The 25,175-nt window shown below is 45.3% G+C and overlaps 1 protein-coding gene across 6 annotated transcripts; it reads left to right on the top strand.

Moving 5' to 3' along the window:
- The first annotated feature begins 9,634 nt into the window (after nucleotides 1–9,634).
- KCTD6 (potassium channel tetramerization domain containing 6) lies at nucleotides 9,635–23,378 on the top strand. 6 transcript variants are annotated; one of them, XM_036430688.2, is made up of 3 exons: nucleotides 9,635–9,872; nucleotides 19,577–19,645; nucleotides 21,972–23,378. In XM_036430688.2, the coding sequence occupies exons 2-3, from the start codon at nucleotides 19,619–19,621 to the stop codon at nucleotides 22,656–22,658; spliced, it is 714 nt and encodes a 237-aa protein (XP_036286581.1). In that variant the 5' UTR covers nucleotides 9,635–9,872; nucleotides 19,577–19,618; the 3' UTR covers nucleotides 22,659–23,378. The 6 variants fall into 6 exon arrangements, with proteins under 6 accessions (XP_036286581.1, XP_045434956.1, XP_036286583.1 ...); XM_045579000.1 differs by lacking the exon at nucleotides 9,635–9,872 and adding an exon at nucleotides 10,431–10,598; XM_036430690.2 differs by lacking the exon at nucleotides 9,635–9,872 and adding an exon at nucleotides 10,910–12,012.
- The last annotated feature ends 1,797 nt before the right edge of the window (nucleotides 23,379–25,175 follow it).

Here is a 25,175-nt window from a genome sequence, read left to right as displayed (position 1 = left end):
TCAAAGTCTATTTCTGATCTGTTAATTAATTCAACCTCATTAGAGTATTCTATTAGTTTGAACTTTGAACTTAAGGTCCTTCTAAAAACCCTTTGGATAAATTTTAGAATTTATGTTTACCAGTGCAGCTTAAAGATGATGTATTCATAGGAAGAGAAAATGCTGACCCAAACCGGCATAAATAAGAAAATACATTATGCAAAGGTGTGAGGGTTGAGCCACTGGGGATATAAGGACCCAGCTTTTTCAGCTCTTTCTCAGCCGCCTCTGGTCACAGGTTAACTGGAGCAGCAGGTAAATGCATCATGTCTAGACCCAGCAATACCCAGAGGTAGAATAGGGGCCTTTATTCCAATGTCCTCTTCTTAGGAGCCAGGAAACCTTCCCCAGAAACCTATCAGATATATTCCCACATTCCCATGGGCAGAACAGGGTTGCATGCTCGAGCTTAATGGGACCACTGAGATGGAATTAAACCAGTTGGGATATATCTCTGAGCTAGGGAACTTCTTGGAGGATGGAAGTGTCCTAAAACTGGATGGTAGTGATGGTTGAATAGCTGTATGAATTTAGAGAAATTCATTAAATTGTACATTTAAAATAGATATACTTTATGGCTGTAAATTACATCTCGAGGAGGAAGAGGAGGAAAAAGAAACCATCACCCAGGAAGGGACATGCGGGGCTATGGAGTCCTCATGATGTTTTTTTTAGGACTTGGCTGTTTTCTATAAGGGTATGTCCACCCTGTGAAAATTCATCAAGCCATTCACTTATGCTTTGTGCACTATTGAACCTTATACCCAGTAACAAACTTTACAAAAAGAAGAAAAAAAAATAGCCAATGGGGACACCATTTTCCCCCCAAAAAGCAAAAATGTATTACTTTCCCGTTTACTATTTTGTATAATTATATCAGCCTGCCAAACTTAATTTCCTGATGTTGGAGGTTAGGTTTTGTGTGCCAATACAGAGGGGTTACGGGAAGATATATTTAGCTAATCACACAAATGCTGTAAGAATGTCAGTGGACGCCACTGTTCCTTAATTATTCATGGCAATGATGCTCGTGGACAATATTCAACTTGCAACGAAAATAAATGGATGTTTTAAGAGGACTTGGTGGAACAATCAAATCATCAGCCTCAGGAAGTTCTCCCTCTCTCTGCCTGGTTCTCCTGCTGTCTGCCAGAGTCTCAATTCTATATTTATCTTTCAAATCAGCAGTATAGCAATTAGTTATTATAATAAGAGCTACCAATTCATTGTGTGCTGCCTTCATGCCAGGCACTGCATTATCAGAGTTTTTCATTCTTTAACGGCCTCATTTCATTGTCACAACAACCCTGCAACAGAGTTGTTGTTTTTTTTCTCTTTGACAGTTGAGGAAACCGAGGCAGAGGCAGGGGAGTGTCCTTGCTGGTGAGTGGCAGAGCCAGAGAGCCAGCTGGGATCTGACCCAGTGTGCTCTGCTGTGTCTCGGGACCTGGAAATGAATGACACGTGTGACAGAATTCTGTCTCCGAATCCTGGCTCTTCACAAGGTTACTATAGTTACTTCTCTGCATGATGCTCTTCTTTTTTTTCTTTCTTTTTTCTGGGTAACAATGGATCCACTGTTCACCACTAAGGTGCTGAACCCCCACCATCATCACAGAACTCAAGGGACATTATAATAGGTTTAAAATAACGTTCCTGTCTTTTAATCAGACCCTTTATTTCAGAAGCTCCCGGAACTTTAACAGATCCCGTACTATGGCAGCTTTACAAACATTGTTACTTTCACCTTGTTAAGCATAGAGCTCACTAAAGGCGACACAGAGCTCTGCAAACTCCTTGACAAAAGGGGTACATTTGGGAGGCAGGGTGGGTCATGGGTGCTCCCTCACTAGGTAGATGGAAGGGATGGGCATCCAGGCAGGAAAAGTAGCCTTGAACCTGGAGAGATCAAGTCTAGGAGGGACAGGGCAGGAGGGCAGAGCTTTGCTGTCTTTGCAGGTGAATTTGGCTCTTGCTAACCTTGCAAACACGTGCAGACAAAGTGGTGTGGATTAGGAATGGGGCAGTACAACCAAGTGCTAACACGCACGCATATTGCCAAGCATTTAGAGTCGTGAGCTGTCGGGGAGGATGCGAACGCAGGACCCGGAGCCAGTTCTCGCCGCCTCATGCCAGTTGGCCATGTTGCGGCCACACAGCTTTATTCCCTTTGGCATGTGAGGACTCTCAAGGCCTGTGTCTTCTCAGATGTGGCACTGAGACACTCATGGGACTAAAGGCAGAAGCCAGAGCTGCTGATCCCTGGTCAGATCCATTCTCTCTAATTACAGTCATAATGGTGAAGGGGATGATGCCATCCAAGGACGGCCACAGGCCCCTCTCTCAACACTGGTGAGAACCAGATTCCTCCCCCTGGCTCTGCAGCTCCCAGCAGAGTCCTGGAAGCTGATTAAAGAGATCAGAAATAATAGGTAATTAGAAACCCTATAAAAGAGAAAAATGCTCTCGTCAAACTCGCCAAGCGCCTCCATGGCTGGAAGTGGGGGAGGTGCTGGAAACTGCTGGCTGCAGGGGCGGCATGTGCCAGAGGCTGGGCGAGTGTGCAGAGGAGCCGGGCCATCCCAGGAGAGGATGCAGGGGACTGGTTAGAAATGTGTTTCCCAGGCAGGGCAGCCAGTAGTAAAAGGCCAAGGAACGTCTTTTATTGGGCTTCGAGAACCTCTGCTCGGTGAATCCAAGGGGACTGATAGGGAGAAAGGGAGGCGAGTGGACGCACGCGCCGCTAGGCCGATCGTGCAGCTGCCGTCGATCCCCACGCTAGTAGGCCTGCCTCTACCTATCTCCTCTACTCTTCTCCCTCTCCTCCTTTTTCTCTCCTCTCTCCCTCTCTCCCTCTTTCCTCCCCTCTTTCTCTCTCCTCTCTCCCTCTCTCCCTCTCCCTCTCCCCTCTCCCCTCTCTCCCTCCCTTTCCCCCTCCCCTTCCCTCTCCCCTCCCTCTCCCCTCCTCTCCTCTCCCCCTCTCCTACACCTACACACACACACACACACACACACACACACACACACACACACACACGAGACAGAACCCACCACCAAGAGAGGCAGAGGAAGTGGTTTTCTCCACTGGCCAGGTCCTTGGCTGTTCAGAATACTCCACAAGGGGTAGTTGGCAGGAACTCAGCAAAGTCTTGGGTCCAGATAATCCATGCGGTTAGCCGCTTTCGGATCCCTCACCTTCAGGGGTCCCTAGGGACCATCCCCGACTTGGGAGGGGCTGTGGGAGAGCATTGGATGGCCACAGGTGGGCTGAGTGTGGGTTCAGCCACCGGGAGCTAAAACTTCCAAGCTCTCTGAGCAGAGGAGCCGCACCCCGAACCTTTGGGGTCACCTCCTTCCCCAGGGGATCCTCACAGCCTCCAGTCCATGCTGAGGCTTACACTTCCTCCCTGCTCCCCACAGGGCCTGGCGTTTGTATGCCCAAGAGGCTGTTTTGGAAAAATCCTTAAAGGGACACAGACGGCTTCTTCCTGAGGCAGAGGGGGTGGGGGTGGCCAGGGGCTCTAAGACCCAGACGAGGCAGAGGGGAGAAGTGGGGTGGGGTGGAGAGCTCCCCACTGTGGGAAACCAGCCAAGGGATTCATCCCATTTTCTGGGCCAAGTTTCGTTTGCTAGTTTCTTTCCCATCTTGTTTACTTTTTCTCTTCGGAGCTCTTTCATTTCTCTACTCAGTAAACCTGAGTGACCATTTCCTGTGGTCATGCCGGCCCAGGTGAGAAGAGACACTCTGGGCCAAGACTGAGACGCAGTTTCCTGCCAAGGAGGGGTCGGTCACATTCCGGTTGGTAATGGACAATTTCAAGGCACAATGAGGGTTCGTGCCGAGTAGGGGCAAGCAGGGGAGGGGTTTGGGAGCCCGGGTTGGGGGTGAGCAGACCAAGGGGGTGAGGGTGGAGGCCAGGGAGATCTCCTAGAGGAGGCAGAACTGGTGCTGGTTCCTGCTAGGGTTGCAGGTAAAATACAGACGCTTGTACTTAATGCAATACCAGTGACGTTCTTACATTAAACAGGTTATTTGTTGTTTACCGGAAATTCACAAGAAACTGAGTGTCCTGCATTTTTATTTGTTAAATCCGGTGACCCTGGTTCCTGATGAATATACAGGAATTAGCTGAGTAAATTGGGGGGTGGTGGGAAGGGCATCCCTGAAGAAGGAACAACATGTGCAAAGCCCCGGAGGGGAGGGATCCCAAGCTTCATTTAAGGATCTGAACAGTATCCAATGGCTGGGTGTGGTGTGTTAAGTGCCAGGCTCACCATGAAGCTCTGGGTGCTGTTGTTGGCGAGACAGACAGACACAGCTTCTGCTCTCAGGAAGCTCACAGTTCCGCTGAGGAGCAGTGAGGTGAGGAGAGAGAAGGGCGGGCTCTGTGGGACGTATGGCTGAGGACATCAGCCCGGCTAGGAGGTCAGGAACGGCCTCTGAGAAGGTGACCATCTGCTGAAGATGGGGAGACAGGCATGCCAAGAGCTTGGGAGAAAAAATTTTGCAGTAGGTCCCAGATACCAAAATGTGGCCAGAGGGGCTGGGGCCTGAGAGAGAGAGAGAGAGAGAGAGAGAGAGAGGTCACCACACAGAGGAGGAGACTGGACTAGGGGCCAGGGGCCAGATCACACCGGAGGGAATTTGGGCTGGATTCTAAATGCAATAGGAGCCTTGGAAGGAGTTTAAAGCAGAGTGACACACTAGCTTTGTGTTCTTAAAGGTGACTCATGCTGGAGAGAGGAGGGCAGATAGGCACTGTGGGGGCCGAGAGAACGAGGGCGGCCAGGGAGGAGCTACTGCAGATGTCCTGGATGGACAAGTGGGTGGCTTGGCCCAGCGTGATGTGGTGGAGATGGAGGGAGAAGGAGAGGGGAACCCAGGCTGCGCTGAGGAGGAAGACTTGGCAGGGCTGGGGTATCTGGCACTAGGAAGTGAGAGGTGGGAGGAGCAGTCATGACTCAAAGCTTCTGGACTGGACAGATGGGAGGACGGTGGCATCATTTGCTGAGCTGAGCTGGGAGCCTGGAGGTTTGGGGGTGGTAGGCGAGAGGGTTCAGGCTTGCACATTTTGAAGGTGAGGAGGCTGGTGGTGGACCATTGGAGGATGGACTGTGAAGGCAGAAAAACTGTGGGGAGCTGGGCAGAGCTGTGGTCAAAGCTCTCTCCTCACACTCGGCTTGAGCAATGACTTCACCTCTCCTTGCCTTTTTTTTTTTTTTTATCTGTACCTGGGATGATGTGGGCAATGTGCTCTCAGAGCAGTGGTGAGGTTGTGGTGGGCAACCTCCAAGATATAGTAACCTCATTGATTCTCACAGCCTGGTATTCACGGCCTTGTGTGGCGACCCCCACACTGTGATAGGGCTGGTCTGTGAGACCACAAGACTCCAGGTATGCCCCTTTCAAGGCTGGGTTAGAAAAGACCTGATGGTTTCCTGTTCTCAGTTAAATCACTTGCTTTGGGGGATGCCAGCTGCCATGCTGTCAGGAGAGGCCCACGTGAACAGGAACTACTGCTACTACTGCTTCTTCTTCTTCTTCTTCTTCTTCTTCTTCTTTTTAAATATATTTTATTGATTTTTTTACAGAGAGAAAGGGAGAAGGATAGAGAGTTAGAAACATCAATGAGAGAGAATCATCTATCAGCTGCCTCTTGCACACCCCCTACTGGGGATATGCCCGCAACCAAGGTACATGCCCTTGACCGGAATCGAACCTGGGGCCCTTCAGTCTGTAGGCCGACGCTCTATCCACTGAGCCAAACTGGTTTTGGCAAGAACTACTGCTCCTTCTGAAAACTACAGGAGTGAGCTCAGATGCGAAGCCTCCTGCCCCAGCCAAGCCTTCAGATGACTGCAGCCCCAGCTGACATCTCATCTAGGCTGCAAGATCTGCTACTTACCTCATCTACTTTCAAATTCTTAACTCACAAGAAACCATGAGATAAGAAATGTTTGTTGTTTTAATTCCTTAGATTTGGGGATAATTATGTGGTGACAGAACTGACCCAAAGGTAAAAGCACTTAGCACAGTCCCTGGCACATAGTTGGGGCTACAGACTATGCATCTGTAGGTATGGAATTGAGGAGAGAGAGGCCTGGGCTGGAAGTATGGGTTTGGGAACCTTTTGACTTAGAGACAATAATGGAATCCATGGGAGTGGCTGAATCAGTCTACAGAGAGGAGACGATGGCTTGACCAGAGCCTGGACACGGAGGTGGGTAACGGCAGAGGAGGACCGTGTCTGTGAGGCTGAGAGGAGGTGCTACAGAGGGAGGAAGGGTAGAGCAGGGCTCGGAAGAGTCTGTCTCTCAGAGGGTGTGGTCAGCACATCACCCAGGGAGGCCTGAGGGGGAGACCTGAGGCGGTTCTTCTGGACTCAGCAGCAAGATTCCTGGTATCCGCCTAGGAGCTGTGCGGGTGGGGAGGCGGGTCCGGAGGCCAGGTTGAATGTTGTGGGTTGGGGTGTCAGTATAAATGCTTTCCACCCCTAAGCCCAAAACCAAGATGATTTATGGAAGAAATCTATAAGAAATCCAAATTACAGGAAACTTCAGTCTTACAGAAGCTGCTCTAGTGAAAAAATAATAATATAATACATCATCAAAGTAAGTTTATTCCAGGAATGCTTGGATAGTTTACTGTAATAAAATCCACAATTGTAATACATTACATTAGGGTGAAAAATCCCACATTTGATATATTGTATTTCAACACCCATTCATAACAGCAGAATAGTGTGTTTTTTACACCAATAAAATATATCTAAACCTACAACAAACATTATATATATATATATATATATATATATATATATATATATATATATATTTTTTTTTTTTTTTGGAAGTTACTTCTTTAATCTTGTTCCTGCTCATGCTAGCATCTGTTAGCTTCCAGTCTTCTGCAAAGTCTTGTGCAGCAAGTCCAAGGACTCTTAGTAAATCTATACCAGCAACAAGAGACTCATTTAGTAGCTAAAAATATTAAAATGTCCATAATTCTGATTTCTCATTTCGTTGTTTTGCATTAGCATTGTTGTTATTATTTATTTATTTTTGATGTTCAAGTTTCTTTTTTTTTTTAATATATTTTATTGATTTTTTTACAGAGAGGAAGGGAGAGGGATAGAGAGAGTTAGAAACATCAATGAGAGAGAGTCATCCATCAGGTGCCTCTTGCGCACCCCCTACTGGGGATATGCCCGCAACTAAGGTACATGCCCTTGATCGGAATCGAACCCAGGACCTTTCAGTCCGCAGACCGATGCTCTACCACTGAGCCAAACCGGTTTCGGCTTCTTGTTTTTTTTTTGTTTTGTTTTGTTTTTAATTTTTTAAAAATTATTATCTTTGTACATATACCATTGCCCCCCCCTCCCGTCCCATACATGCCCTCCCTCCCCAGAGTTTTGTGTCCATTGGTTGTACTTATTATATATGCATGTATACAAGTTCTTCGGTTGATCTCTTATCTCCCCCAGATCTCCCTAACCTCCCTGCTGTAATTTGAGTCTGCTTGTTGCTTTACTGTCTCTATATCTATCTTTTGGTCCTTCAGTTTATAATGTTCTTTATCATCCAAGACAGAAAAGCCCACTATCATTACTGCAATTCAACATTGTGCTAGAGACTTTAGTTAGTGAGTAAAACAAGGAAATGGAAATAACAATAGGCAGAAGATACTAAACTGTTACTACTTGAAGACTCTATGATTACTGACACAGAAAATTCAAGAGGGCCTATAAACTTGGAACTAAAAAAGAGTTCAAGTTTGCAAAATGCAAGATTATTAATTAAAAGCCAACCATCAATCAATACACTATAAAACATAAATTTGAAAATATAATTTATAATAGCAATAAAAACTTTAAAAGCTATGTAAGGATAGTTTTGTGAAAACCACTGGCACAGTTAATTCCTTTCAGTTTTCAGTTGGGGAAATTAGAAGCTCTGAGAGAGGAAATGACTTTTTGAAGGATAATAAGCCAGGGGCAGGTCTGGATTTTTCAATGGCACCAAGTCCTAGAGATCTGAGTGTTGAATAATTTTGGTAATGTTAAAAAAACAGAACTGTGATTTAAAAATATTTTTCTGATTATGAATTCAATTTTGATTCTAAAAAATATAGGAAATTTGGAAGAATATTCAGTAATGTCACTAACATTCCCATGCTACTACCTAGAGAACTATGACCAATGATTTGCTGCATTTCCTTCAAAATATTTGTCTATGTATATGTTTGTAAAAGTAAAATTAGGGTTTATCATGCATATCATTTTGTGCACTGCTTACTTATACGTTTCTGTAAAATCACCTAGCCTTTTTGAATTTGATAATATAGCGCTCAATTATGCTGATGAAGCATTTATTTGACCTATCTAAGTTTTCAGAGAAAAACAAGTATCAGATCTGACTGTGATAATCATTGGATAAAAGTTAAACCTGCCGAAACCAGTTTGGCTCAGTGGATAGAGCATCAGCCTGCTGACTGAAAGGCCCCAGGTTCGATTCCAATGTATATTGGTTGCGGGCACATCCCCGGTGGGGATTGTGCAGGAGGCAGCTGGTCGATGTTTCTCTCATCGACGTTTCTAGCTCTCTATCCCTCTCCCTTCCTCTCTGTGAAAAATCAATAAAATATATTAAAAAAAACACACACAAAACACCATTTCATTAAAAAAAAGAAAAAGAAACAGTTAAACCTCAGAGCCAGCAGACTGAAACAGGTAAGTTTCTAAGGCTGGCGGTTAGCCTGGTGGAGAAGAAATGGCAAAACCATCGGTCCCTCCAGGAGGAGGACAGAAATCTGGTTTGCAGGAGCGAATGGGATTTTGAGCCTATTCTTGGAGACAAATTAGGTCTGAGATTTTTATCTCATCCCCCACCCTCTGCAGTCTTGGCTTCCTTCCTGGTGAAAAGAGGACAGTATGGTGCCCAGACTCTAGTAAGACCAGCTCCTTTAGGCTCCAGAGCCTTTGCACTGGTCCTTGCTCTCCGCTGAAGGCAGCTCTGCCCTTCTTCCTATCTGGCTGCCCAGGTTGTCCCTTCAGGTCTGGCAGCCCTTCCCCGCTCTGCCCTCCAGGCCTGACAGGTGACCTTATTAGAGTCAGGAGGTCCTCTGCCACCAGCAGAGTGTCCAGGTCTTTCTTGGCCATTGCATCTGAAGCAGAATCCCTCCCTTTATTCTCCATCTAATTCCTTTTATCATGCGCCTCCCAACGCATCATAACTTGTCAGGACTTTGTCTACTGGCTGTTCCCTTGGGTCTTGTCTGTTTTCTTCTCTACTTAGGACCCCCTCCATCTTCCTGGCCGCTGTACCCCCCCAGGCCTGGCATATGGTCGGGACCCCATGCATGCTCCTGAGAAGACAACAGAACAGTAGCGGGGGGACCCCAGGTCCGAGGGCGCTCGCAGTGAAGGTTGTGGGAGGGCTCGGCTGATCCCAAATAGCAGGCGGAGGCAGGACGTGGGGGCGGGCTCTGGGCGGGGCCTCAGGTTTCGGGGCGGGGACCCGGGGGCGGAGCCTGGGGCTGGGGCGGAGCCTGGGGCTGCGGCGAAGCCGGCCGGACTGCGGCTGAGCCCGTGGAAGCGCCTCGCCCCGTCCCGGGCCTCGCGCACCCGCCGCCGGAAGAGGGCGCCCGCTCTCGTGGCGCCGCGGCTCCGCTGGGAGGCGCCTCCCGCGCCGCGCGGCTGGAGCCGCCACTCCGGGCGCGGGCTCAGTCGTCCCTCCGCCGCCGCCGCCGCCGCTGCCGGGCGCGGGCTCGCTCGTCCTCGCGCTCGTGCTCTCGGCCGCCGGTGTGTACCGGCGCGGCCGCCGCCGCTGCAGTGAGTGGGGCCGGGGCTGGGGGCCCGGGGCCGGGGTGAAGGCGGGGGGGTGTCGGGCACCGGGAGGAGCGGCCGGCCGAGCGCGGCTGGGAGAACGGGGTGGCGGGGCCGCGCCGAGGGCACCGGGAGCCGGCGGCGCGCTCCGGGGCTGGCACGGGCCCGCGGCGGGCTGCCCGCGGCCGGGCTGGGGCGGGGGTTCCGGGCCCGCCGGGCGGGACGCTGGTGACGGCGTCCCCGGGTCGGGCTCCGGTGCTCCCCCGCCCAGGCCCCAGCATCTCCGTCCCACGCCGGGGCCGCGCCGGGGCGGGCGCGGTGGGGACTCGGTCTGCGGGGCGCCGCCCGGCCGGGCACCTCGAGGTGCTTGGAAGGGTTTGTTGTGGGGGTGCTGCTTCTTAGCCCGTTTGCCCTCATTTAAAGCCTGCGGGAGGGCTGTGAGCCCCGCCTCGGGGAGTTCCTGCCCCCCACACGCTGACTGCGCGGAGCTGCTCGCTCCCAGATGCGTGTCAGCCCGGTGTCCTCCGCGCCAGGGGGCGGCGGCCGTGGCTGTGGCCGTGGCCGCGGGGCGCCCTGGGCACCTGCCGCGCCGGCGCTGGCGGAGGCGGTCCCAGGGTTGGACGGGAGAAATGAAACAGATCCTGTTTAGATATTGTGCTGAAGTTATCAAGTTTCTGTTCAAGTTATAGCAGTTCTAGATCAAGTTCATAAATCCAACTTCAGGACTTGGTGGTAGACGAGGTTGGGGTGCAGGGAGACCTGGGTGGCCCCGTCTGGCTAAGCATGTTTGGGGCGGCCTGGCCCCCCTCACCTTTCCCCCGGGGCACGTGCATCTCCGCTGTCACCAGTGCCCAGCGCCCGCCTGATTCGAGGGGAGGGGGCCAGCCAGGGCTCAGTGTTGACACAGGCCAGATGTCTTCAAAGGAACCATGTGTCTCTAGGAAAAGGAAAATCTTTACCCACGTGGCTGGTGGGGAGAGGAAACTTGCTCTTTGGCTGAGAACCATCAGTCCGGACCGACACTCGTTTTGGGTAATGCCCTAGTTAGTGGTCAGGACGGTCACAGATGCTATTCCTTAGGTTTGTGTGATTTGAGTTTTCATAAGTCACATTGAACCCAAAGCATCACTACGAAAAGGAATCCTAGGGTGGATCTTTCTATGAATCCCTCAGTGTGCCTTAGATTGTGACATTTGGAGTCTACTTAAGATGGAACACGCATGTTTGTTTGAATCCTCTTAACCTTGGAGATAATCCTGAGTCATGCTTTAAGAAGTTCCTTCTGCGGTCAGCACAGATGTCTGGCGGTCTGTGTAAAAGCCGGACGTGCCCCTGTACCTGTCGTTCTCCCCTCGGGGGCTGCGGGGAAGGGGGTCTGGGGAGATGGGGAGCGGAGTCAGAGGTCTTTGGTATTTCTCTGTCTTCATGCCAGTGCTCTAAATGGCTTGTGTTCACACTCTCAAGTTTCTTAACTTACCACAGAAATTTTGTTTATACTGCCACTAGCATTTTCATATTTGTTTAACACTTGCCAGTTGACAAGTGGTTTTCTATTCATGATCTTGCTTATTTTCTCCTCTGCGAAGAAGCAGCTGGGCATGAAGACTGATTTAATCAGGGTCTCCTAAGCAGAACCGGAGCAGAATTGGGATGCAATCCTCACCCATTCTCTTTCCTCTGCACTGGCCTGCCTGTGACTTCAGAACCCTAGTCCTGACTTGCTGCCCTGTAGGTCACTTGTTGCCTTTGTATTGTGCCGAAGTGGTATTCCTTTTTTGGGGAAGGTGCTGTTATCCTGTTTCAGCCTGTAGAAACGGGGAGTGTAAGAGGAATTGAATGATTTTGTGGTTATTTGTGACAGCTCTTTAGTATTTAGGACAGTTTTCACCTGAGAGTCTTCTAGTCCACCTGGAGAGAAGAGAGAGAAGAATTGGTTTTAGGAAAAAACAGCCCATTCCTTGAGTGGTGTGGTTAAGGATAACCTGGCATCACAATCACATTCTCCTTGTGCACCTGGCTACTTGTGCCAGCCTGTGTGCCAGTGTTAACCCAGAAGACTCCTTTAGATGTCACTGGACTAGTTACTGTGGAAAGTATTTCACTTTCAAACTCCCACATCCCAACAACAGAGAAATTCAGTACAAAGGTAATTTGCAGGTATGCACAGATGGAATTTATTGAGTCTTCTGAATGCCAGGCACGAAGATTTAATCGAAAGGCATTTTAAAAGGGCTGCCTGGAAACTTTGGGAAGGCAGTAGCAATAGGTTTTTATTATTATTCAAGTTTGGAGGACAGTGTGTATTGCAATCTATAGGTTGTTAGATAGGAGTAGAACTTTTACCCTAGAGCCGTGGTCGGCAAACTGCAGCTCTTTGGCCCCTTGAGTGTGGCTCTTCCACAAAATATTATGGCCTGGGCGAGTCTATGTTGAAGAAGTGGCGTTAGAAGAAGTTTAAAAAATTTGGCTCTCAAAAGAAATTTCGTTCGTTGTAGTGTTGATATTTGGCTCTGTTGACTAATGAGTTTGCCGACCACTGGCCTAGAGAACTCTTAGTCTGTACCTGAAGTGATAGACCCAGAATCTTGGAGTTAAATTGGTTCAGCATAACCATGAAGCCTGTAACTGCAGTTCTGCAGTAGTGAGGAAAATGGCTTTCAGTGGTTCTTGGGTTTTTTTTTTTTAAGGCATTGTTTAATTGTGCATTTTCCAGATTTGCTACTTTAGAAAATTCTTAGCATGTTCTCTTAAGGCTTTTGTAAATTCTTTAGCATTTTCCTTAATTATCTCACAGAATTTATACATTAGTCATAATCAACATTTGGAGCTTAAATGTGGGCGAATATTTAGTACTGTTTTATATTTTTAGGGAATGGTCACCAGTTGTTGCCATAAGAATTTTATTTGGGCCAGAGGTCAGGTTTTTCCAGGTGAACTGATTTTACAGGTTCTGGAGCCTTTCTTTGAACTTTATAATTGTGCTTGTTGCATCTACTGTTGTTTAAAATGGTCTGTTAGTAAGGCAGGTCACTTTAAAGGAAAAATTTTCATTGTTGTCTTCATAATCTCCATTCCTGGCAAATTTTCTGAAATGTTAGGTTTTTCTTTGTCTTAATCAAGTAAAACAAATCTGTTTGATGTCCATTTCAAGATCTTCTTCTGCTGCCCATCTTGTGGTCATTTAGCTTCTCATAAAGCCCTCCCTTGGAGACTGCCAGAAGGGAGAGAAGATGAAAAAATAAATCATTTTCTAATTGTTAGCAGCTCTGGAAAATGATTTAGAAGAGATGGAAGCTGTTCTGGAAATTCTTTTGGATTATATTCTATTTCATTCATCTGCGTTGTTTCTCGGGTGTTCCTAATAGTTATCAATTCAGAGGCCAATGATCCAGCTATTGGGAGACCAGGAATCTTCTAGCTTTGTGGGGTTTGTTTCTTGCTATAAGTATCTTCACAGAGGATATTTAGGAGTAAAGATAAAATTGAAGCAATGTTATTTTCCCCCTAGAGCTCTTTAGTGAATAATTTGATTTTTTTTTGGATAGTTTAGTCATTGTTATTGGAAGTGACTTTATTTTATTTTGATGTATCAAGTGTAAGGAGGCGTTTGGTTGCTTTTTAAGATTCCCATAATTGCTTTCCTAAATTATTAAGCTTGAGGGCATTACATCTTTGATTTGGAACAGAACCTTGGATTTGCTGTAGAACAGGTTCAGGGGCAGGATCTAATTTTCTTTTTGTGATTGTTTAAGAAGTTAACTTGTTTTGATTTAGCAGTAAAAAAAGGGAAAAGGCTTAGTAGTGGACAGACCTTGTGTATCAACTGTAACACTGATGATGTCTGCTTTGTTTCCTTGTCCTGGTCCCCATTTCTCATTTAACCATTTGGATTCTGCTGTATTGGAGTTCTTTACTTATAGACTGGACAGCAGCCTTCAGTCACACTAGGGCAAGTTAACATGTCAGACTCGAGGCCCGTGGGCCACATGTGGCCCACAACGAATATTTTTGCGGCCCAGCCAATATAACGGTATGTAAGAAACGTTTTAATAAAAATTTAATAACTTAATTTTTACAATATCTTGTTATACATAATTATTAATAACGAACTACAATGTTCACTAAAGACTGATTACAATAATCGTGTTGCATTCATGTCCCTCACTCGCCTTAAGCACAGCCACTAGTACTAGCATCGAATATTTTAGCAGCCAGTTGCCATGTCATTAGTCTTTGACTTGTTTGGTGTGCACAACAGGAAACATTTCACTTTTGGAGAACAAGAGAAATAGGTTTATTTGCGTTACGATTATTAATTTGTGCAGTTATTTAGTGTCTGGTGAGTTAATGTTCAAGAAAAAATATTAGTTTGTATTAAAATGTTCTATTTTATGTTAATGATTACTCATTTATTTCAGCCCTTTGTATTCATGTCTCTATTGAAAAAAACCTACATTTCTATGAAAATTGAAGCTTTTGTTTTTTTGCGGCCTTGTGTTAGCCTTTGAGATTGACAGGCTTGCACTAGGGAGTAGGTTCTTGATGGTTAGCTTCAGGGAGATTTTTACAAAACTGTTGTGACTGCGCACTTAAACTGAGTGACTGTTAACATTTGTAACTAAAACCTTACGAGGTGGATAAGGTTAATAGATAGCTGAAGGAGGTCTAAAGCTAATCCTTTTAGCTTCTTGCTTTTTGGGTTCTCTTCCTTCTGTTTCTACCCAAGGAGGGGGTTCATGGAAAGATCTAAACTAGTAATCAGCTCTTTCCAGCTATGAGGTCTAGAGCAAACCCCTATCAGCTGTTTCTCTATTTTGAGTCTATAAAATGGGATAGTAATTCCTGCACTGCTTGCTGTATCAGGAATGTTGTGTGTAAACATTCCTTCATTCCAGAATCCCTTCTCAGCTTGTCCAGCTCCTCCAGAAGGCCTCCATTTGGAACTGTGCTCGCTCTCGCTTCCAGGAGGCCTCCTGCAGTCTGTGTGTTCATAGCACTTTGAAGTCGGGGCTGCACTTCAGGTGTTGCATGTTGCCTGTCTTCATAGATATAAGGCAGCGATGGTCCTTTTCCTGTTTCCTGTGTCCACATTGCACCTGCTGTCTCCTGACTGACCTACAGTAAACGCTGTTTGATTTATTTTCGAGGCTGCCAGGAATGAATGCTTTTGGTGATGGGAAGATGCCAAAGAGGGGCATCTTACAAAAGCTTTGGATGACTGGTCTTTTAAGTTGTTACTTAGTACCTGTCTGTTTTATCAGTAACTGAATCAGATGCTAATAGTACAGATTGGTAAAGCCTGTGGGGTTTTTTGTTTTGTTTTTGTTCTGTTTTGTTCTCTTCAAAATACTGTTTGTGAAACAAGTCAGGAATGAAAGCTTGTCACAACAGCCCCGAATCTGACATTTGTTCTATTTCTCACCCGATGGCGTGTGGAGGCCTATCTGCAGCCAGCTGCTGAGCGTGGCATTGGAATAAAACTGACTGCGTTGTCTGGCCCACATTTTAGCTTGTTTGCTTTGAAGAATTTTTGAGGTGGAGAAATAGATGCTTCAGGCTCTGATTTCAGCCCATGCTGTGCTATGCAAATGTTCTCTACATGCCTGGCTGACCTTTTGAGAAAGAGCCTTTGTGATCTTCTTTAGCCAGGCCTGTTCTGGGAAGAGTGTGCCAGATTCCTCTAAAAGTGGGAAAAGTGAATCTGTTCAAAGACCACAGAAAGAGGCCAGTGCTTTTCCGATGAGCCCGTGCTGCTTATTGTCTCTTGTCAGAGCTCTTGAAATGAGCTTTGCTGGTTGATTGGGGAATGATGTGTGTGAGAGGGTACTGACTGAAGCAGTTCCGAAGCTGGGAGACTGCTTAAGTGATTTGGAATTGTAGGTAAATCCAAACTGGCATCATTAGTATCTGGTGTTCATCACTCACTGTCTTCAGGCTGACTCTCCCAAGTGCCAGCTGAGTGACTCAGATTTGTAAGGTTCTTTTTGTCCCAAAATTTGCTTTAATGGATTGGCATTTAAATTATTTTCTACTAGTGACCCAGTGCACGAAATTCATGCACATTAAAAGGGGATTAATTTGCCAAAACCGGTTTGGCTCAGTGGATAGAGCGTCGATCTGCGGACTGGAAGGTCCCAGGTTTGATTCTGGTCAAGGGCATGTACAGTGGTTGTGGGCACATCTCTAGTAGGGGGTGTGCAGGAGGCAGCTGGTTGATGTTTCTAGCTCTCTATCCCTCTCCCTTCCTCTCTGTAAAAAATCAATAAAATATATTTAAAAAGGGGGGGATTAATTAGAGGAAATAATTTAATATTGCTATTTGCCCTTTCTCTATAATAGAACTGTCAGAGATGGAAAAAAAAAAATTAGTAAAATGTATATGAAAACCTTCCTCCTGTCAGAGTCTGGGGTGCACCATGGGACCCAGAGTCAAGTCCCCACCCACCCACATGGGCCTCAGAATTACGTGAGACCCAGACCCGGCCGGGGCCCCCACACCCACCCTCCATTTGACTAGATCCAGATCCGGCCAGTCCCACTCTTGTCAAGCCCCGCTGGGCAGGGGGTGTAGCCTCAGGTTCCCTGGCCCAGTGCCAGGATGGGGGTGTGTGGCCTGAGGTCCCCCAGCCCATACCAGGTGGGGTGTGCATTAATGTCCCCTGCCAAGCCCCACTGCGTGGGGGGCATTGCCTGAGGTCTTCCATCAAGCCCTGCCAGGCAGGGGGCGCAGCCTCAGGTCCCCATCAAGTCCCACTGGGCAGGGGGTGTGGCCTGAGTTCCCCTGACCCAGCAGTGGGGGTGCACCTTGAGGCCCCCTGTCAAGCCCAATCAGGCAGGGGGTGCAGCCTCAGGTCCCCTGGCCTGGTGCTGGGGTAGGGGGCATGGCCGTAGGTCTCCCGTCAAGCCCCTTCGGGTGGGGGTGCAGTCTGAGGTCCCCCGACCTGGTGCTGGAGTGGGGGGCGCGGCCTGAGTCAAGCCCCATGGGGGTGGGGGAGAGCATAGCCTCGGGCCCCTGCCGAATGCTCGTTAGGCTCCTTATGGGAACTTGGCCTCAGCTGTGGGTGCAGCCATCTTTCTGACAGAGTGATGGTCAATTAGCATATTCCCTCTATTACATAGGATTTGTTTTGATTATTGTATAAATGAAACGTATCAATATTAAAAGTATACTTAGTTTTTAAAAAAATATATTTTATTGATTTTTTACAGAGAGGAAGGGAGAGAGATAGAGAGCTAGAAACGTCGATGAGAGAGAAACAACGACCAGCTGCCTCTTGCACACCCCCCACTAGGGATGTGCCCGCAACCAATGTACATGCCCTTGACCGGAATGGAACCTGGGACCTTTCAGTCTGCAGACCGATGCTCTACCACTGAGCCAAACCGGTTTCGGCATACTTAGTTTTTTTGTTTTGTTTTTTTTAAAATATATTTTTATTGATTATTTACAGAGAGGAAGGGAGAGAAACAGAGAGCCAGAAACGTCGATGAGAGAGAAACATCGACCAGCCGCCTCCTGCACACCCCCACCAGGGATGTGCCCGCAACCAACGTACATGCCCCTGACCGGAATCGAACCCGGGACCCTTCAGTCTGCAGACCGACGCTCTACCACTGAGCCAAACCGGTTTCGGCCATACTTAGTTTTTTTATGTTACGAAATACCATTCTGATGGATTTCTCTTGCAAAGTGAGACTGGTATCTTGGAGGTCTAAGGTTTTTAATGCTTTTACTGAGAAGTTTAGTTTGTATAGCTGAAATGCTGATAAAAAAGAGATTTTTCCCCCCCTCTACTTTTCTCTTAAACAACCTTTTTGGTAAGGATCATGATAGGTTTGTACAAGGATAAGGTTGTAGAGTTAATCATAATGTTCTTCCATTGAAATTCTAAACATTGAATTTCCAGAGAAGATAGGAAGAATTTGACTAATTTACTTCCTAGGCTCTTCCTTGTTCCCTGAGTATAGGATAATTCTTTCTCTGTAGAGATTAGGTGCATGTTGTGGGAAGGATAGAGCTCCCATAGAATGCTCTAAGGCAGCAATTTTCAACCTTTTTCATCTCATGGCACACAAACTAATTACAAAAATTCTCTGGAACACCAAATTTTATAGGTCAAATCTCGGTTCTCTAATGTCTCCCATCTCAAATAGTTCACTTCTTGATGAAGATGTTCATGTAAAACTTTGCTTCTCACCCTAGCTGGTTTGGCTCAGTGGGTAGAGCATCAGCCTGCGGACTGAAGGATCCCAAGTTCGATTCCTGGTCAGGGCACATGCCTGGGTTATGGACAATCCCCAGTAGGGGGCATGCAGGAGGCAGCCAATCAATGATTCTCATCATTGATGTTTTTTTCTTCTTTTTAAAAAATATATTTTATTGATTTTTTTTACAGAGAGGAAACATCGATGAGAAACTAATTTACTTCCAATAATCTAATAAACTGGGGTTGTGCCCACAACCAACGTATACATGTTTTTGACTGCAATCGAACCTGGTACCTTTCAGTCCGCAGGTCGATGCTCTATCCACTGACCCAAACCGGTTAGGCCTCATCATTGATGTTTCTCTCTCTCCCCCTCTCCCTTCCTCTCTGAAATCAATAAAAATATATATTAAAGAAACAGCAGCTTTGGCTCTCTATCCAAAAACTCTTTCATGCTGATGCCTGTGTGATCAGACACTTGTCTCTCGGTGACAAAGGAGAGAATGTGTGTGTGAGTCAGTTTACCACTAAATCGCGTGTTGTTAACATCCCAGGAAATTGTGCTGTGAAGGTTTTTGTGTTTTCCTGCTTTTTGGGGTCTGGAACGGATTAATTCAATTTACATTATTTCTAATGGGGAAAAAATGATTTCGTTTTCCAACAAATTACTCCTCAAACAGCCTTAGGGAACAAATTAAGTTAAAGAACCGAGATTCCACTGTATATTATATTTTTTGCCGATCTGACAAAAAATAGGTATAATTTAAAAATAAGTATTTTTATTGATTTTAGGGGGAGAGAAAGGGAAAGGGAGAGAGAGAGAAGCATCATTTGGCTGCATGCCCCTTACTGGGGATTGAGCCAGTAACCTGGGCATGTGCTCTGACCAGAAATCAAACTGTGATCCCCAGGTTCATAGGAATCGAACTGCATCTCTTGGTTCGTTGGCTGAGGCTCAACGACTGAGCCACACCGGCCAGACAAAATAGGTATAATTTTGATTCATTCGCACTGGATGGCTATTGTGTTGTTGTCATTTTTTTAATTTGGCAATCTAAAGGAAAAGAGGTCAGTGCCCCTGACTAAAGAGTCAGGTATTGCATATATATTTGTTAATCCTCACCTGAAGATAATTTTCCCCATTGATTTTCTTTTTTTTAGAGTGGTAGGGAAGGGAGGGGGAGAGAGATCAATTGGTTGCCTCCCACATGAGCCCTGACCAGGGCTGGGGATTGAACCTGCAACCCTTTGGTCCAAAGACTGACTCTCTAACCACTGAGCAACCAGCCAGGGCGATATTGCATGTTTTAAAAATTCTTGTAGCACCCTGGTTGAAAATCGCTGCTCTAGAGGAATGCTTTCTAGATCTTTGCTCTGTAGCAGGTTTTAATGGAGCAAAGATGAGTAGTTTTCTCATGTTTCCGCCTGCTCTGTGAAGTGGGAAAACCTTTCCTCTCTGTTTTCATGGTTACATGTGCTGTCTTGTCTTTTCTCCTCCCCAAGTTTTCCTGGAACCTGGGCTCCCCAGACGCAGCGCTGGAGCAGATGGATAATGGAGACTGGGGCTATATGGTGAGATGCTTTTGCAGATATGTTTTGAAGACTGTCAAATTCTTTTTGTACTAGATGTCTGGTGCACGAATTTGTGCACGGGTGGGGTCTGGCTGGCCCATCCTGATCGGGATGTGGGGTGGGTGGCGATTGGAGGTGGAGCCAGCCAGGGGGAGGGCCCATGTTAAACTCCCAGTTGAACGCCTGGTCGAACTCCAGTCGAGGGGATAATTTGCTTATTAGCCTTTTATTATATAGGATTTTAAAATATATATATTTTATTGATTTTTCACAGAGAGGAAGAGAGAGGGATAGAGAGCTAGAAACATCGATGAGAGACAATCATCAATCAGCTGCCTCTTGCACACCCCCTCCTGGGGATGTGCCCGCAACCAAGGTACATGCCCTTGACCGGAATCGAACCTTTCAGTCCGCAGGCCGACACTCTATCCACTGAGCCAAACCGGTTTCGGCTATATAGGATGTTTTATAGGATGTCTTTCCCCCCCTGTGTATTCTTGGGTATCATACATCTTATAAGAATGAAAATTATTGGTGTAATTCCCCTTAATTAATTTAGATGCCTTTTGGGGTGTTTGGTGTGGTGTTGGTGTTTTTATGAAAGCAAACTCAACATAGACTTCAGAGTAACTTGATTTGAGAGAGAGCATGACTTTTGGTCTTTAAAGTTTATTGCCATTAAAATACTCTTCCTTTGTAGAACTGACTATGAAAAGGGTCCAGTGGGGAATGGTACAGAGCACATTTCCTTGTGGTGGGGGAGGTTAACTGTTGAGAAGGGGCCACTTTTCCCACTCGTACTTTCCTTGTGTGTGTTTGTCTTCCTGTTTTCCTTCGGTGAGAAATACTTTACTTATCTAGTACCCGAAGTCTGTCAGTCTGTCTTTATAGTGTTTCTTAATATGATTTCTAAAACTGAAGGTATATGTTAGAGAAGTTTGCTTTTCAAAACTAAGAGCAGTTTGCAACATTAATGTTACAAAAGTGAATACACTATCAGATTCTGAAATTTGAAAGTTGCTGTTAGCTTTTGGGTATATGAGATTGTGTTGATCAAACTGTATTTTAACATAGTATTTGGCACTCTTATTGCCATAAAAAAGTTAAGGTTAGATCTGCACAGTTTTATCTTTTAAAAAAATTTCATGGTTCCCCACGCTCTTTTGAGAGAAGAGAAAAACAGAAGAAATCGTGAAAGTAGATTCTTTTCATTATCAAATCATTTTCTTGGCCTATTTTATGTCAAATTGAGTTAAGAAAAATGACTTATTTTTAAAAAAATGTTTTTTATTGACTTTTTTAGAATGAGAGGAAGGGAGAGGGAGAGAGAAACAACAAATAAATACTGCCTCCTTCACGCCCCCTACAGGGAATTAGGCCTGAAACCCGGGCATATGCCCTGACCAGGAATCTAACCAGTGACTTCTCTGTGCAGAGATGACACTCAACTAACTGAGCCACACCAGCCAGAACCGAGGTCAGCAAACTGCGTCTTGTGAGCCACATGCGGCTCTTTGGCCCCATAAGTGTGGCTCTTCCACAAAATACCACGAGTCTATTTTGAAGAAGTGGCATTAGAAGAAGTTTAAGTTTAAAAAATTTGGCTCTCAAAAGAAATTTCAATCGTTGTACCATTGATAATTGGCTCTGTTGACTAATGAGTTTGCCAATCACTGAGCCAGAATAAGTCTCTTTAAAAAAAAACAAAAAAACAAAACAAAAAAAAAAAAATATATATATATATATGTGTGTGTGTGTGTGTGTGTGTGTGTGTGTATATAATTGATTTTTTACAGATAGGAAGGGAGAGGATAGAGATAGGATAGAGAGCTAGAAACATTGATCAGCTGCCTCCTGCACCCCCACCACTGGGGATGTGTCCACAACCAAGGTACATGCCCTTGACCGGAATTGAACTTGGGACTCTTCAGTCTGCAGGCCGATGCTCTATCCACTGAGCCAAATCGGTTTCAGCACAAGTCTCTTTTTTTCAAAGCAGAGAGAAACTTAGTTTATCTTAGTTTGGCCTTTGTCTTTTTCCAATTTACTCTCACGAAACCTCTTTAGATCCCAGGGCTGACATGAAGTGGCTTTGGAAGTGATGCCCTTGTTTCTTAGGAGAAACAGTTATCCCCCATTGAAAGCCTGTTAGATCCCTGTGCCTAGGTGGGTGGTCACTGAAAGTAAAGCTGTTTTGCATAACAGGATTGCTAAGTACTTACAGTCTGAAGGAAGCTTTTGCTTAGCTTGTTGCCATTTTTCTTAATTTGTCGAAGTTAGGATTTTAAAAACTTCAGGTGACTAATCATCTTCTACAAACTTTCAGATGACTGACCCAGTCACGTTAAATGTAGGTGGACACTTGTACACAACGTCTCTCACCACACTGACCCGATACCCGGATTCCATGCTTGGAGCTATGTTTGGGGGGGACTTCCCCACGGCTCGAGACCCTCAAGGCAATTACTTCATCGATCGAGATGGACCTCTTTTCAGATATGTCCTCAACTTCTTAAGAACTTCGGAGTTGACCTTACCCCTGGATTTTAAGGAGTTTGATCTGCTTCGAAAAGAAGCAGACTTTTATCAGATTGAGCCCTTGATTCAGTGTCTCAATGACCCGAAGCCTTTGTACCCTATGGATACCTTTGAAGAAGTGGTGGAATTATCAAGTACTCGGAAGCTTTCTAAGTACTCCAATCCAGTAGCTGTCATAATTACCCAGTTAACCATCACCACCAAGGTCCATTCCTTGTTAGAAGGGATCTCAAACTATTTTACCAAGTGGAATAAGCACATGATGGACACCAGGGACTGCCAGGTCTCCTTCACCTTTGGGCCCTGTGATTATCACCAGGAAGTGTCTCTCCGGGTCCACCTGATGGAATACATCACAAAGCAGGGCTTCACGATCCGCAACACCCGGGTGCATCACATGAGCGAGCGGGCCAACGAGAACACGGTGGAGCACAACTGGACCTTCTGTAGGCTGGCCCGGAAGACGGACGACTGATCTCCATCCGGGGGAGTCCTGGACACGGACTCTGCAGGAGACGGGAGAGACTGATTTTTTTTTTTTTTTGTGGGATTTAAGAAAAGATTATTATTATTATTTTTTGGTATTTATTTGAAGGCATTGAGGAGCAGAAGGAAGTTTGTGCTTTAGTGGATTCCTCTATGTTTATTCCCTTCACCCTGAGTATGCATGTGCCTGTTCAGAGCCTCCAGATAACTTTTTTATAAAAAGAAATTTGAGAATTATTATGGTATATAATCAACCCTTAACAGAGCTTTCTTTTTTTTATTACAGTGCTAAAATGATTTCTGATTAAATGGTCCCTAACTCAACTAGAGGCTCAAAAATATAGGAATGAAAGAATAAACAGAGTGAGTACTCCTGATGCTTTTGACAAAACATCAAAACACCATGTAGGTGACCTAGTTTCCAAACCAATAAGCCGTATTGTAATATTAAAAGAAAACTGTTCCAATCATTTAAAAGTACTTGTTAAGTACTGCTTTTTACAGTTATGACAACTGTTTCTTTCTATGCATATAAATCAAGCAACCAAATATCTGTAGCCATGGAAATGTCTGACTAGAAATATTTATATTGGATTCTGAATACAAAATGGCCCTGTGGTAGGAATCTTACTTCTTATGCCTGGTGCAGTATAATCCCCAAGTGTACTGTCTACCAGAAAAAAAACTAATAAAAAGTGAAATAGAAAAATTAGGTTTATATTTATTGACTATTGTTACCTAAGGGGAAAATCGTATGTCTTGTCTCTAAAGTATGCATTGTTTGTTTTATGTACCAACATACACTGCACCACCAAAGCACGCTTGTATTTGACTCAGGAGGACTCAGCGGTACCTTCAGATGCAGTGTATAGAACTCTGCTGTGTTATTAAGCAGGACTAGATGGAAGTACAATTTGAACAGTGAACACACAGTTTGACAGATTTTTATCAAGTAGGAATTACGTTGAAGATTAAAGATTTTTGTTCAATAAGCCACCGTTGGTTATAGCTCTGAATGTGACCCTTATCCGAGCTTTGATTTGAGTCTCGGAACAAACTGACTCTTCAGCCACTTTATTCTCTTTTACAGGGGAATCTCGGTTCTCAAACTTAGTTCGTTCCAGAAGGCTAGTTGGGGAGCAGTTTGTTTGAAAACCAAATCATTTTTCCTCATTAGAAATAATGTAAATTGAATTAGTTTGTTTCAGACCACTATAAGCAAAAACACACCTGCCCAGCACAATTTCCTGTAATGTTAACTTGAGTTTTTGCCATAAACTGACCCACACTCACGCATTCTCTCCTCTGTTTGTCGCCTGAGAGACGCATGACTGATCACACAGGTATTAGCATGAAAGGGTTGTTGGGTTGGAGCCAAAGTTTTATTTGACAGCCCAGATATTCTGTAAACAGCTTGGTCGAGAACCCAATTATTCGAGATGGGAGGTGTTTCAGAACCCAGGTTTTGACCATATATGGTAACCCACAGATTATTTTATTAGTATTCAAGTTAAATCTATATCTGAAGAGAGGAAATAAGCTGCAGTGAACGGAGGATCTGGAACAGGTATGTGTATTTGTTTCTCAATCGTCTTTATTGTGCATACTTCATTCGATTCTGTTTCCTAGAAGTTACTCGCAGTTATGTTAACTATAGTGAGGGAGACTTCCTGGTTTGTTGGAATGCCTTCTAAAAGGAAGTGTGATGCCTTCCCTGTTCTGTGGGAGGAACGTTCTAGGCTGTGTGTTCTCGGGCAGGCCATTCCTTTTCCTCTGAGATCCTGCCTCTGAAAGGAGGATGAAAACACCTTCATCCGTGTTTGCCCGTGTGTCTGACAAATGGCCAACAATCACAAACCTGTAATCACCCCATTTTCACCGTCCTCAAGCTAACATTCCTTCATGTTATGGACAGGTTGCTGTGGTTTCAGTAAACGTACTAATATGAAGTTATCTTTTTAGGAAATTGTCTCCGGCTTCAGATTGCTTAGTGGTTAGCTAAGACAAAACCAAGCCAGCCACTCTTGTGATGTTAAGTTAGCTGAGGTGATCGTGAGAAAAAATGATTTGGTTTGAAAACAGGTTATGGAAAAGGGAATAGTGTTTGGCCTTTCAAGGTTTTAAAAGTTAAAAACTTTTGAGGTCTCTTCTTTGTTTAGTTTACCAGAGATAAGTTTGCTTTTGGTGAATTTTCACAAATTTGTTAGTTATTAACAAAAATGATTACTTTTATGGGTAAATTAGGAAAAATAGCTATCTGAGAGATTTTGCAATTTAATTTGGGCATTTAATTTTGAGTGTTTTATTTGCTGAGGCAACTGAAAATGTAGCTTGAGTATATTTGGGTAATTTGAGATGATTATGTCTTTTATAAGTTTTAATTTTCTATGGAAAGGTTAATTTTTTAAAATTGATACTTAAGGTAGTTGTAGTCTTAGGGCTGTACATTTTATTTAGTTTACCACAAGTATAGGCACTTTTGGAGAAGGATTGTGTGTGTGCATGT

The sequence above is a fragment of the Pipistrellus kuhlii genome, unplaced genomic scaffold (assembly GCF_014108245.1).
Source record: "Pipistrellus kuhlii isolate mPipKuh1 unplaced genomic scaffold, mPipKuh1.p scaffold_m20_p_11, whole genome shotgun sequence".
NCBI lineage: Eukaryota > Metazoa > Chordata > Mammalia > Chiroptera > Vespertilionidae > Pipistrellus > Pipistrellus kuhlii.
This window is presented reverse-complemented; position numbering and strand designations above follow the sequence as displayed.

What these genes read in the sequence shown, in the direction of transcription:
- KCTD6 (XM_036430687.2), top strand. Translation starts at nt 19,538, where the DNA reads ATGGTTACATGTGCTGTCTTGTCTTTTCTCCTCCCCAAGTTTTCCTGG. An exon ending in ATGGAGACTGGGGCTATATG is followed by an intron (nt 19,646 to 21,971) that starts GTGAGATGCTTT and finishes ACAAACTTTCAG; the next exon opens with ATGACTGACCCAGTCACGTT.